The 14,942-nt window shown below is 39.9% G+C and overlaps 2 protein-coding genes across 4 annotated transcripts in view; both read left to right on the top strand.

Moving 5' to 3' along the window:
* LOC132416449 (zinc finger protein 649-like) overlaps positions 1-14,942 on the top strand; it is a 64,382-nt gene that overhangs the window by 36,434 nt on the left and 13,006 nt on the right. For 2 of the 3 annotated variants that reach the window (XM_059999825.1, XM_059999824.2), the window contains exons 3-4: positions 647-773; positions 1,506-1,601. In XM_059999825.1, the coding sequence (XP_059855808.1) occupies positions 647-773; positions 1,506-1,601 (223 nt within the window). Of the gene's footprint in view, positions 1-646; positions 774-1,505; positions 1,602-1,935; positions 1,971-14,942 lie in introns of those variants that run through there. The other variant, XM_059999826.1, reaches the window with a different exon arrangement.
* LOC132416378 (zinc finger protein 268-like) overlaps positions 1-14,942 on the top strand; it is a 61,807-nt gene that overhangs the window by 11,278 nt on the left and 35,587 nt on the right. The window lies entirely within an intron of this gene.

Below are 14,942 nucleotides of genomic sequence, written 5' to 3' on the forward strand. Positions count from 1 at the left end.
GTGAGGCCTTCACGAATGGGATTAGTGTCCTTATAAGAGAATGCACAGAGATCCCTCGCCCTTCCATGTGAGAACACAGTGAGAAGGTGCCCACTACAAACCAGGAAGCAGGCCCTCACCAGAATGCAGCCATGCATTCACCTTGATCTAGAACTTCCCAGCCTCCATCACTGTGAGAAATACATATTTTTTAATATTTATTTATTATTTATTTGGCTGAGCTGGGTCTTAGTTGCAGCATGTGGGATCCTCGTTGCCATGTGCAGGATCTTCAGTGCGGCCTGCGGGAGCTGTAGTTGCAGCATGCGGGATCTTTAGGTGTGGCATGTGGGCTCTTAGTTGAGGCATGCAGGATCTAGTTCCCTGACCATGAATCAAACCCAGGCCCCCTGCATTGGGAGCGTGGAGTCTCAACCACTGGACTACCAGGGAAGTCCCAATAAATTTGTTTTTATAAGCTACCCAGTCTGTGGTATTTTGTTATAGCAGCTCAGGCGGACTAAGACACATGGTCTATGGTATGTGAAATAGTCACAGTCACAATGCACATAATTTATCATGGGGAAGATGAGCAGAACGTGTTCCTGTCCCTATTTTCCACATCATATTATTCCACCTCGGATTGCACTGGAATTTGTTATTACAGGCATCTTTGTCATTTGAGGACGTGGCTGTGCATTTCACCTGGGAAGAGTGGCAGTTACTGGACCCATCTCAGAAGGACCTGTACAGAAATGTCATGTGGGAGAACTACTGCAACCTAGTGTCAGTAGGTAAGGGCAGTGTATGGTCAGGCCGCCCAAGATGGCTGTTCTCTTGCTCTCTGTCCATCCCCTGCTTGACCAGTGCCTGCTTCTCCTGAACTCACGTGACTGACCTTCATGCATCCTTGCTCCAGGCCCCAGCTGCTGATCTCTCTAGCTTTAGATCAGAACATCTCTACTCTGATAGGCTATCATAGGGGTGGTGAGGAACCTGCCCTTCTGCTGGTTTCCCTGGTAACCAATGAGCCAAACTGACGTCAATTTCCCCTATAACTGGTAACACTCCCCCACTCCCCACCCCCAGCGAAGACTGCCGCCACGTCCTGCCCGCCATCTACCGCACACGGTGGGGTGTCACTCCAGGACCTTGCTTCAGACACATAAGCTCCCCCATCCATGAAACCATTGATGTCTCTGTCGGTGACTCCAGGCTCTTTCTTCAGTTTTGAAGCTGGGCAAGTACGGTCTTGTAGGCCTGCAGGGTGCAGCCCAACAGGCAGCATCATAGTCAGTTGCCTTTTCTTTCTCATTTAGTGAAATCTGTAGGGTTCCTGGAATATTTCATGGTTTGGACTAAAGCATCATATGTTCTAGAGTGTATTCTTTCCCTTTCCAAGTTAAAGGTTTTTACTTTACCAAAGTATGAAGGGTGCGGTCCTTGAAATAGAACTGTCTCCAGTTTTCTAGTTTCCCCAGGCTCAAATGCTTGGTGCCAAGCGTTCCGTGATTTCCTATTTACAGGATATCAGACTCCCAAACCAGATTCACTCTTCCAGTTGGAACAAGGAGAACCCCCATGGACGGTAGAGGGAGCAGGCCAGAGTCAAACTTGTCCAGGTGAGTGAGTGGCAACCAAGAAGATGGGGAGAAACGACATGGAAATTCCAGTTGGTCAGTGAAGGGTTGATACTTCTGAAGTGCTGTCTAGAGAACTTTCCTTACACCAGTTGGTGGCCCATAAGCCTAACACCTTTCTGCATGTTCTTTTTTTATTTGGCCATGCTGCACAGCATGTGGGATCTTAGTTCCCCTCCCAGGGTTCTAGCCCGTGCCCCCTGCAGTGGAAGCTTGGAGTCTCAACCACTGGAACGCCAGGGAAGTCCTGCATGTTCTTTGTCAGGGCTGTTCTTCTTTGCCTGCCACTAAAGGATGATGTCTTCTTTTTTTTCAGCTTTCTGGATCTGACTGCAGTTTGTCTCATCCAGGACCTTGAGGTCTTAACCTGATTCCATTCCTCCCAGCATGCCCCCTCATGCCGCCTCCTTTTCTTTGTCTGCAGGGGCCTCACTTCCTGTTCTTCACCTTGCCTGCTATGAGATACATCTCACTACCTGTTCACATTGCTTTGCACTTAGCGCTGCTCCCTACCTCTGCAATATCCCCATCCCTTTTGAAAAGGCTGATTAATATCCTTCCGTGACAATCCACCTCAGCTTCATTCATCTGAAAACCACACACCCCTCGTATCCCAGGGCACCTCTGTCTACTAATTCACCCTCTGCTTCCCAAGTTTTCAGATTCTGTTTTTTTTAGTTTTTTTTTAATCTTCTGTTAAAAGTTTAATTCATTCTTAAGGCCTAAGATTTCTGTTCTCTGCTGGAGAGTCCCACATTGACTCCTGCTAATATATGACCTGCACTCTAATCATCTGTGTGTTGCCAGGCACCAGGGCCTCTGCCCTATGATGTTCTACTTCCTGTATGTGAAACCAGAACCCTCCTTTCTCCCAGATAATGTCTTCATCATCAGAGTGTGTATTCGTATATACGGAAGATTTAACCTCTCTGCACTCTAACAGGTATTCCCACCTCTCTTTCTATAGTCTGATCTGCCCTCTCATTCTATATTTTGCCTGCACCCAAGATATCCGTCCTGTGAAATCCTTTTTCCTTCACCTTCAGGAATGAGATCATTTTTCCTCCTGGTGAATCCTTTTCCTCCATGTGCATTTTATTTAGGTTCTCCCGTACTGCTCTACACGCTGGTGCCCGGTCACCTTTGAGTTGCCTTGAGTCTTTCCTATTTACTCTGCTCTATGTTTCTGAAGGTCTCTGCTGTTCCTATTGAATTTTGTTTTCAAAATGCATTTTGGAAATTCCACCCTCTCAGGTCCCCTGATGGCCATGATGATATAGACTTGCTTTGTTCCAATTCCTACATATATAGGTTGATTTCAGTTTTTCTTTTAGCTCCCTTTGAGGTTCTGGTTGTATTTCTCTGTGGATAGGGGGCATGAAAGCAGTGGGACTTGATGAGAAAACATGAAGAGTGAGAGTTGGTTGAGAAAACAAGAGGTCCACATTTATTTTTTAAAGTTGAGAAGACAAGAACCCAGCCAAATAAAAAGAAAAGCATTGGGCTGTGGTAGAAACAGGGTCAGAAGATGTCCTGGAAACAAGTGACAAAATTACTCCAAAGAGGAGGAAGTGATCTATTTTACTGAATGCCACAGATTATGTCAAATAACCCGAAGACTGGCATCTACGCATTTGATTATATTGCATTTTTACATCCAGATGCCGCCTTCTTTCACTCTGAGTTCTCTTTTTCTGTCCGTGAAGTTCAAGTGCACACTCAAAACTCCCTCTTTCCTGACTTCTTATATGTTTTCATATCTACACCGCACTAACTCAGTCCTGATCGTATATTTTATTGTATTGTTTTACTGGTTGGTATGAGGCTTTTTCCATATAGAGGAAAGGGTCTGTATCTTATTCTTCCTTACTTAGCGTAACCACAGAATAATTCACTGACAGTATCACTTGCATCCATTTATCACATCTTTCATGAAAGCAGGTTTGGTGGTCCCCCACCCTGCCCCTGGGTGCATGGCTTGCCAGATCTTAGGTCCCCAACCAAGGGTTGAACCTGCACCCTGGGCAGTGAAAGCGTGGAGTCCTAACCACTGGACCACCAGGGAATCCCCAAAACAGGTTTGGTTTTGTTGCATTTTGGTTTTAATTTTGCTTTTCATCAGGGATGTGTGTGAACTATGTGGGAGCCTTTTCCAACTACAGGCTCTGTCTCTTGAGATTCGGCTTCTGGTTTGCTAGGTGTGGGGAGTGACCAGAGCCTATGAGGTATTTGAAAGGCTTGCCAGACAATTCTGCTTTGATCCCTGTCATTGAAGAACCACAATTCTAATGTGCTCTGAGGGAGATGCAGATGAAATAAAAAACAAGTGTAAAAATCTGTTGGAAAGGGTTGATGTAGGTGCATAAAATTCTAAAATTTTTAGCATTTTATTATGAGGTATAGACAAGGATTGATTTACAAAATCAGAGAAAACTGAGCTTTGATAAAGTGTTGTTGAGAGGATAAAGTGTGCTTCTTTTTGAAAGCATAATAAAATAATTTCTGCAAGAAAGAGAGCTGGGTTTTAAGTAAAAATGTTGACAGAAGGCCTTGTCGGTCAGTAATAATGTAAAAAGAAGACTTTGGAGATGGAAATGAGGAAAGCAGTGTGGGAGATTCTTAATAGATTGGCCTATAGGAGACTGTCTGCAAAGAAATGGCTGATTACTCTGGGTTTTATGTTAATATTTGGCTTAGAAAGTGTGATTTTGGTTTTGTCTTGTCTTTTTTGGCTAGTTCTAGAGAGTCTTTCTTGATAGCTGGGTGGTAAAATTGTAACAATGGGAAAATATAGCTTGGAGTTCTAGGATGAGTGGAAGGTAAGGACGATGAATATTTTCTTCATCCTGGATGGGAATGATTCTTCAGAATCTCTTCATTGGCGGGTGTCAGAGATGATGTAGGAACAGAGATCAAGGAAGAATCTGGCATTAGTGGAAAGTAGAAAATTTGGAGATGAGTATATTAAACATATTATAATGGCAAATATAGGATATGATGGTCTATACCTGTGCTGTCCAGTGTGTTGGGCACTGGCCACATGTGGGCTACTTAAATTTAACATTTAATTAAATTTAATTAACATTCAGTAAAATTACAAATTTATTTCTGTAGTCAACTCTAGCCACATTCAAGTGCTCAACAGCCATACATGGCTAGTGGCTACCATATTGGAAAACACAGATACAGAATATTTCCATCACTGCAGAAATTTTTATGGAGCAGCTCTATATACAGTTACATTATGATTGAAGAAGGTGGTATTTCCACCAGTCAGTACATGGGATGTGGGTAGATGGCCCAAGGACTTATTTTTAAATTTCAGATGGTTATATGTGTGTCTGGATATATTAGATCATGTGAGGTGGTATCATACCTAATAGAAAATTGGAGTATTATCTACAATATTCCTATTAAATAAGTGATTGGTATCTTAGAAAAGTTTCATTTTGGTGTGCAGTCAGAATGAGAGGGGAACGATTTAGTAACAAGGCGATTATTGAATATTTTACCTCAGTACTCTTGGAATCACACTCTGTAGGTCCTACTTTCTGATTTTCCAGTTGTAACCCTTTGTTACTAAAACCCATGTTGCTTATTTGTTTGATCAGCATAGATACGGTTTGATGTCTCTGGATGGACTTTTCATGTTCTCTGCGTATTCCTCTCCCCAAACTCTAAAACTAGGAATGCCCTTGTCCTGGGCCCTCCCCTTTCTCTACTCGTTCTTCTTAAATTATCTCATTTAGTTTCGTGCAGTCCAGATATTTAAATAATATTTGTATACTCATGACTTAAAATTCTTATCTTAAGTCTAAAACTTTCTACACACTCATAGATCCAGCCAAGTACATCATATTTTCTCTTGAGTGTGTATTAGTCATCTCAAACCTGATGTGTACCTCAAAATGGAGCACTTGATATCCCACAGATGCCTAACCTATGTCTTTATTCTTCCTCGTCTTATTAAATGACACCAGCTCCTAAACAGATGCTTCAGCCGCATCTTGAGGCCCTGTCCTTGATTCTTCCCTTTTCTACCTCCAGAGTTCATTGTGATGGTGAGTCTTAGCTTTCCTTCCTCTATACTTATCTTTTCCTCTTCCATCATGCATAATTTGTTTTTGTACATTTTTTCATCTCCTTGATAGTCATCCATGCTGAGGCTACTGTTATCTCTTGCTGGAACTCTACCATAGCCTCCTGTGTGTTTTCTCAACAATTTTATTTCTCCAATTCATTCTTCCTATGAGTCATGTGACCTTTTGGAAATATCAATTCAAAACCTGTTGTACTTCTGTCAAAAATTTTTTGGTTGCTTCCTGCTATTGTTCTTAGCATAAATCCAATTTTTAACAGTTTACAAGATCTATACACTCTCAATTCTACAGACCTTTCCAAACTTATCTATTTCTACTTCCCTCAAGCTCAGGATAGTCCAAGTATGCCAGCCTCCCTTATGTTTCTCTATCATGCCTAAGTTTTTTTTTTTGCCTTTGGGTTTTTGCATTGCCTGTTTCCTCTTGGAATAGTCTTCATGTAGTTATTTGCATAACATTGCTCATTCTAGTCCTGTGATGTCAGCTTAACTTTTTTTTCTCTCGAGGATGACTACTTTGTCTAAGATTGACCTTCCACTACTCTATCACCTCCTTCATACCATTTTTCATGTTCTATAATTTTCTTACTACTTTGATTACCTCATGATTCTTGCTCTCTTTCTCTTTTGTTACTAGAATGACAGCTCCATGGAGACAGAATATATTAGTCAAACTGTAGTAACATACTAATTCTAATATTCTAATATATTATTCTAATATTCTAGTATATTCCCAAACACCAACCCATTCAGTGTTTGTTGGATGGATGGATCCATCCCTTCCATCTTCTTTTTTTGTATTCCAGTCACAGTGTGGTTCTATTTCTACTTCTGTCCCCATTTTGCGAGGTTCTATTTGGAAAGCAGCCCACATTATATTTATTCATTGTAGACTGCCCAACTTTGTTTCTAAAATAGCTGTTTTTCCTTTTACTGTTTTATAATATTGTCTCTTTTTTAAAAATATTTATTTATGGGCTTCCCTGGTGGTGCAGTGGTTGAGAGTCCGCCTGCCGATGCAGGGGACACAGGTTCATGCTCTGGTCCAGGAAGATCCCACATGCCGTGGAGCGGCTGGGCCCGTGAGCCATGGCCGCTGAGCCTGTGTGTCCAGAGCCTGTGTTCCACAACGGGAGAGCCCACAACAGTGAGAGGCCCGCAGACCACACACACACACACACACACACAATATATATATATGTGTGTGTATATATATATATATATATATATGTTTATTTAGTTAGTTAGTTAGTTAGTTATGCCAGATCTTAGATGCAACAGGCGGGTTCCTTAGTTGCAGCTCACCAGCTCCTTAGTTGCAGCATGCAATATTGTCATTTTTCACAGAGCATAGGATACATTTCCATAGTGGACATTTCTCTTAGACTGGGATCTTATCAGAGCTAGCCCAAACCATGGCATTTTTGTACCTTTTTTTACCCCCTAAAATTATCATGGATGTTTTCATTGTTCTTTTTCCTAGAAGAAGTATGGGAGATTCACCCTATACAATGGCACACAGAAAACCAAAACGGGATTAAAACTTTGGAAAGATGTCAGCAAAGTTATGCACTTGGAAATAATTTCGATTTATGCAAAAGTCTTGTTCCTTTAACACAAAGTTACAATAATTTTGGCCCACATTGTAAAAGTTTGAAATCACCTTTAGGTTTTGTTATTGAGAATAGAAGATATGCAGGAAAGGATTCTGATGAGTTCAGTGGATATGGGAAATCATCTCTCTACCTCCAGCATAATAGAACTCTTACCAGAATTAAATACCATGGCTGTGTGAAACCCAGTAGCACTAAGTCACAGCTCGATGACCATCAAAAAATTTATCCAGGAAAGAAACCACATATATGCAGTGAGTGCGGGAAAGCCTTCTCCAGGAAGGCAGAGCTCGTTAGACATCAGAGAACTGAAAGAGGAGAGAAACCCCATGGATGCAATGAATGTGGGAAAAAATTCTTGAGGAAGATTCAGCTCACTGAACATCAGAGAACTCATACAGGAGAGAAACCCCATGAATGTAATGAATGTGAGAAAGCCTTTTCCAGGAAGTCACAGCTCATGGTCCATCAGCGAACTCATACAGGAGAGAAACCCTACGGATGCAGTGAATGTGGAAAAGCCTTCAGCCGGAAGTGCCGTCTCAACAGACATCAGCGCTCTCATACTGGAGAGAAATTATACGGTTGCAATGTGTGTGGGAAAGCCTTTTCCCAGAAGTCATACGCCGTTGCACATCAGAGACTTCACACAGGAGAGAAGCCTTACGAATGCAGGGAATGTGGAAAAACGTTCTTTTTTAAGTCAGACCTTACCAAGCATCAGAGAATTCATACAGGAGAGAAACCATATGAATGCAGTGATTGTGGAAAAGCCTTCAGAAGCAAGTCAGAGCTCATTCAGCACCAGCGGACTCACACCGGAGAGAGACCATATGCCTGCAGTGAATGTGGCAAAGCCTTTGCCCACATGTCAGTCCTCACCAAACATAAGAAAACTCATAAAAGAAAGAAAGCTGTGGATTCCCCAAAGCTGGAGAAATCTTCCTCAGTGAGTCATAGCTCTTTATTCATAAGTGAACTCATACAGGAGCAAAACCCTATGAATGCAGTGCCTGTGGAAATGTCTTTTACGGGAACCCAGCCCTTATTAAACATCAGCGAGTTCCTAGGGGACAGAAATGTAGTGATTGTGGACCAGCCTTTTTCAAGAAGTCAAGCCTCAGTAGAAAATCGGGAATTTACACAGGGATTAAGCCTTGCAAATACAGTGAATGTGACAACCCCTTCAGTAATAAATTATGTCTTATATGTTACAGATATTGTGTAGGAAAAAAAAAATCCTCAGATACCTGAGATGGGAAAAAGTCTTGAGCAAGAATCCTCCCACATTCATTATGTGTCAGAGCTTGCTTAGGACAGAAATGCTGTGGATGGGGTGGTTGTGGAGAACACCTCTGTGAGAAGTTAGGCTTAGTAAATATCAGTGAGATCACATTGGGCAGAAATGCAGCTCTTGTGGGGAAGTCTTTTCCTAGAGGTGATATTGCAGTTGATATCAAAGAATTCCCACAGGACCAAAACCTTAGAGTGTGATGGTTTTTTATGATAAATTGTACCTTATCACTTGTCAGAGGAGCATAGAAAGAAAACTCTAGAGGCACTGAAAGTGGAAGACATGTTTAGTAAAATGTGGGAGCACTCATAGAGAAGAAAAATCCCCCAAAGGCAATAAAAAATGGAAATTCTGTCACCAAACTAAGTCATGTATCACAGTTTTACCTCGGAAAGTGGGAAAGACTTTTGTAAATAAAGGAAATCTTCTTGAACACCAGGAATTGCATTGTGCGGTGAAAACCTAAGAATATAATGAATGTAGAAGGACAGCTATATTAGTTTCTTATGGCTGCTGTAACCAGTTGTCACAAACTCAGCGTCTCATAACAGCACAATTTATTATCCTGGAGCTCTGAAGTCCAGAATGCATCTCTGGGCCAAAAGCAAGGTTGTTCACAGGGTTGTATTTCTTCTTGGAGGCTCTAGAGGAGAATCTGTTTCTTTGCTTTTCCAGCTTCTAGAAGCTGCCCAAATTCCATGGCTTGCGGCCCCTTTCCTTCCTCAGAGCCAGCAATGGCTGGTCAACTCTTTCATCCCTCCAACACTCATTCTTCTGTCTCCTCCTTCCACGTTTAAGGATGCTTGTGATTACATTGGGCCCACCCAGATAATCCAGGATAATCTCCTATCTTAAAGTCAGCTAATTAGCAGCTTTAACTCCATCTACTACCTTGTGTCCCCTTTGCCTTATAATATAACATGTTCACAGGTCCTAGACATAAGGATGTAGACATCTTTGGGAGGCCATCATTCTACCTACCAGAGGCCACCCTTTGGTGCCCAGTGATTCGTGTTTATCCTGCATGCAAATGGATTCATCCTATCCCAGCATCTCCAGATGTCTCAGCCCATTACAGGACCAACCCAGAATCCAAAACCTAACCTAAAACTGATCAGCTCAGGAGTGCCAAATTTCATCTTCTAAATCTAGTGTTGATAGGCTCTGGGTACAATCCATTCTGAGGTTTCTCTATGTGAACCTTTAAAACTCTAGAAACAATTTATATGGTCCTAAAATAACTTAATTCCATCTTCTACCTTAATTCCCCTTTACCATGCAATGTAACATATTTACAGTTTCTAGGAATTAGGACATGAACACCTGTGGGATTTACCATTATTTTGCCTACCACAAAAACATTAGGTTTCAGAGAATTTACACTTTGATAAATTCCTACCTAGCCCTTAAGTAAATTTGGAAAAACATGTTTCCAGAGAAATAATTATCTAAAGTAATTATGATCTAAGTACATTAACATTTTTTCTTTAATCATAGAATCTTACACTGATTGTTAGATGTGAACACCGTGGAATATTCTTGAAATGTATAAATCAAATTCTCAGCACTGGAAAAGAACTCTTAAATGTCCTAAAGGAATATGAGATTTATGCTGCTAGAAATACTACCAAACATACGTTTGTATCTATTCTGAAATTGCACAAATTAATATATCCACATATATCATAGTGAACCTAAATCCTGACCAGTATTTTTCACAGCCAACTCCAACAACACCTTTTTCTTCAACAGTATGATGTATATATCGTCCCACCTTAAATAACAAGAAAAGACAAAATACGTGAATGGACTTCTTCAGATGTTGGATAATAGGGAGCTCAGAACAGCTATCTCTGAGAGAAAGAAAACAAATGAAGTAAGCCTTATGATTGCCCCCCAGCCTACTGCCTGGAGAGAGTTTCCATTCTACAGCATAGGGAGGAGGAGCCCCAAAAGATCTGTCTCCTTGAATTGAGACAGAGTTTAGAGTTAGTGGAATTCAGTGTGGCTGAAATCAATCCATGGGGCAGATGACAGGAGAGGAGAGAGCTGTGCCCAGAGAGTGAGAGAGTTCCAGAGTTCTAGCAGTCCTACAAGAGATACTGTGAAAGCTATAATAATTATATATGCTAAAGGCACTTGGTAATTATGAATTTAGTCATAGTCTAATGAGTCAAAATCATTTGTTTTAAACTAAATACCATATTCAGTTCATTCTAGTCCTTTTTTTTTTTTTTTTTTTTTTTGTGGTACACGGGCCTCTCACTGTTGTGGACTCTCCCGTTGTGGACCACAGGCTCCGGACGCGCAGGCTCAGCAGCTATGGCTCACGGGCCCAGCCGCTCCATGGCATGTGGGATCTTCCCAGACTGGGGCACAAGCCCATGTCCCCTGCATCGGCAGGCGGACTCTCAACCACTGCACCATCAGGGAAGCCCTCGTTCTAGTCCTTTTTGTGTTCGTTCATAGGCCAGGCTAATTGCCAATAATGAGATTAGAAGCACGGCTATGGTGAGTATTGTTTTTAGGTTATTTGTTTGAGTAGCTCAGGGGAGGGGCAGTAGGAGGGCAATTTCTCGGTCAGAATTCTAGAGTTCCTCCACAAGTTTTTAAGTTGTAATCGGCACATATATGTGAAGAAACTCCCTAGGCTGGAGAAAGAACCACTGGAAATGAACAGGCCGAACCATCCTTGGAGCTTGCACAAAGTTGGGAATAATTTGTGTTTCCACCAACTGGAATGGAAACACCTCCTTTTAACATTTGGAGACTCACAGTGGAACTTCAGAAGAGCATTGTCTCAGTGGGTGGCTCAAATTGGATCTAGAGTAAAGGCTCCTCTGAACTCTCTTACCAAAGCATAATGCAAACCACTAAAAAAATAAACTGTTTCTAAGTAATTTACTGCTTCTCAGGACAAAGCCCAATAGTATTCAAAAGGAATAGGAAGCAGTCCATCAACCAGTAATGTAAAATTCACAAAGTCTGAAATCTAATTAGAACCTACTCTGGTATGCCAAGAAGCAGGAAAATAGCACCCACAAACCTGAAGGAAAGTTGATAGAAAGAGACCCAGAAAAAAAAAGGAAAAAAATTTAAAGAAAAAAACCAAAAAATTTAAAATCAATAAAAAATGAAAAAATAAAAAAAATTTTAAAAGAGGAATAAAGTATAAATAAGAAACAAATGAGACCCAGAAATGACACGGGTGATAGAATTAGCAGAAAATGATGTTAAAACAGCTATTATAAATATTACATATGCTCAAGAAGGTTGCATCAAGTGGATTATAGAAATTATAATTCACTGGGATTCTGCAGGTCTTTTGGTAGTGAATTCTCTCAGATTTTGTTTATTTTAAAATGTCTTTATTTCACAATCATTTTTAGATAATATTTTCCCTGGAGATAGAATTCTAAATTGACAATGCTTCTCTATCATTTAAAAAGTGTGAATCTAGTACCTTCTGGCCTCCCAGAATTGTTTCTGGTTAGAAGTCAACAATCATTCATATTACTCTTTCCTTGTATCTAATGTGTCTTTTTTTTCTCTAGCTGTTTTCAAGATTTACTTTTTGTCTTTGGTTTTCAGCAATTTCACTATGATGTGTGTAAATATGATTTGTCATTAAAAAATAGAAACCAAGTTGTCCTTGTAATGCCTTTAGGAATTGTAGTGTTGATTAGTTTTTCACCACTTTGTTTTAATTTGTCTTCTCTCTTTTTTCTTAATCAGTCTTGCTATGGATGTACCAAATTTAGTAACCTTATATAGCAGTTTAAGTTTTTTTATTCTACTTAAGGTTCAAGCTGTTTTTTTTCCCCCAGCCTTGTAAAGTGAGAATTAGATTATTGATTTTACACCTTTCCCTTTTTTCTAATACGAGCAATTAAAGTGATAAACTTTGCCTACAGCCAGTGGTAGGCTACATTTATGTTACATAAGATCTTACCAGTATAACTGACAAGCACACACAGAATGATGTTTTTAAAGTGGACCATGGTTGCAAGAATTGGTAAAGATCTGTCTTGCCCGCTAATAACCCAATATTGTCAATATTTCCCTGCCTAGTTAGTGTTTTTTGCATCTTGTTTATGAAATCTTTGCATATCTCATGATAGTCATGTAAATTTTCCCCTAGAAATTTAAATATTTTACTATTTATATTTAGATCTGTGATCCATTTTGAATTTATTTTTCCCTGTGTGTGAGGCATGGGATGAAAGTTCCTTCTTTTTCTCTCCATATTGTTATCCAGTTGAACTAGTACAGTTTATTGAAAAGACTGTTCTTTATTCCCACTGAATTACATTGGCATTGTGTCATAAACTAGATGGTAGTGTATACTGAATCTTTTTCCAGGATCTTTGTATTTTGTTCCATTCTTGTATTTACTATCCTTGTACTAATAATACAACACTGTCTAATTACAGTAGGTTTTTACTGAAATAAGTCCCTGAAATCTGGTAGTGTTATGGCCTCCAGTTTTTTTCTTCTTCAAGGTTGCCCTGGCTATTCAAGTCTTTTGTACATCCATTTAAATTTTAGAACTCACCTCCATTATTTCTCACCCTCTCTTTCATATACTTTATCTCTTTGCATTCTTTATTCGAGTATACTAATTCTTCAGCCGTATCTATATGGCTATTAGTTTGTCAATTGGTCTCTAATTTTAGTTACCGTATCCAGTTGATTCTTGTTATTCACTGTACTTACATTCTATAAAATCACTGTGAACACTGAATTAGCAAATATTGAACATTGCTCCTAGGGGGATTATGGACTAGGTTTCTGCAAGCCGCTGGTTACATTTGTGTCAGTCAATCAATGGATAACCTTGTTTTATGTGTGTTTCTGCTTAAAGACACCTTATTTAATATGTATCATTCATTTATTAACATTAAACTCACTATAACTCTTGCCTGAACAAAGCTTATCTAACATATTTGCTCAATAAGGTACATCACTGCCTTCTTGCACTTAAAAACACTAGACAGTACTTGAGAACTGTGCTTGGGGGCCATTTTAAACAACAAAATTACCAAAAAAAAACGTTTAAAAATGTGAAAAACGTGACACTAAGTAGACAACGAAAAGGACACTTGTTTACAATAGCAGAGCTGAAATAAGAAGGCAGAACATCATCTTGTTCAGACTTAAATGGGAACATACACATTGGACAACTCAAATTATTCATTGCTCAAACTATTCTATGCATGTCTGCAAATGTTCATGAAAGTGCCATGATTATTGATTTTGAGTCAGAAAGAAATTTTAGCAGGTAGGTGAATTCACAATAAATCCACGAATAATGAGGATCAACTATTTTATTTTTAAATTTTTCTGCTGGTTTATATATATCTAAATGGTCATTTTAATAATATCTTATTCCTTCCCCATATTTTAGATATCTTATTTCTCAATATATTAAAGCTTTATATTAAACATTCATGGGCTTCCCTGGTGGCGCAGTGGTTGAGAGTCTGCCTGCTGATGCAGGGGACACGGGTTTGTGCCCCAGTCTGGGAGGATCCCACGTGCCGCGGAATGGCTGGGCCCGTGAGCCATGGCCGCTGAGCCTGTGCGTCCGGAGCCTGTGCTCCGCAGCAGGAGAGGCCACAACAGTGAGAGGCCCGTGTACCACTAAATAAATAAATAAATATTCATAATATTCTGAGCTGATAATTCCTGCATGTGTAGTCATTTCATACCTGATTCTATTGTTCTATCTGTTGAAAAGTGTTCAGGATAAAAGCTCCTTGAGGACAGATTTTTGCTGTGTTTATATGAGCACTTAGTTCTTCTCCACCTTTTAAATATATGTTAAAAATATTTTACAGAGATTACTGTTTTAGGGATATTTTACCTGCAGGATATAGTGAATATGCCTTTCAAAAACTGATTTACTGGATTAGTTGATAATTAAGTGTTCAATTGCAAGATAGATAAAATGGCATTTTACTTCTTTCCATAATGACTGGTGAGAACTATGACACAGAGATATAGCCTTTGTAACTTACGGTGAAAACAGCCAGAACATATACCTGTAGGTCTTTTTCTCATCAGTAATTGTCACCACACATTGGAAGAAGAATGTGTAATAACTACAGGAATTAATATCATTTGAGTATATTTCTGTGGACTTTACCTGGGAGGAGTGATAGCTACTAGGTTCTGCTCAGAAGAACCTGTACCAGGATGTGTTGTTGGAGAATTCTAGTAACCTGTGACACTAGTTAAAGATGATTGCCCTATCATTTGGAGCACACAGCCAATAATAGCCCTTCCTTTTTCAGTTGCCCTAGATTTCAAAGGGC

Source organism: Delphinus delphis, chromosome 20 (assembly GCF_949987515.2).
Source record: "Delphinus delphis chromosome 20, mDelDel1.2, whole genome shotgun sequence".
NCBI classification, from domain to species: Eukaryota; Metazoa; Chordata; class Mammalia; order Artiodactyla; family Delphinidae; genus Delphinus; species Delphinus delphis.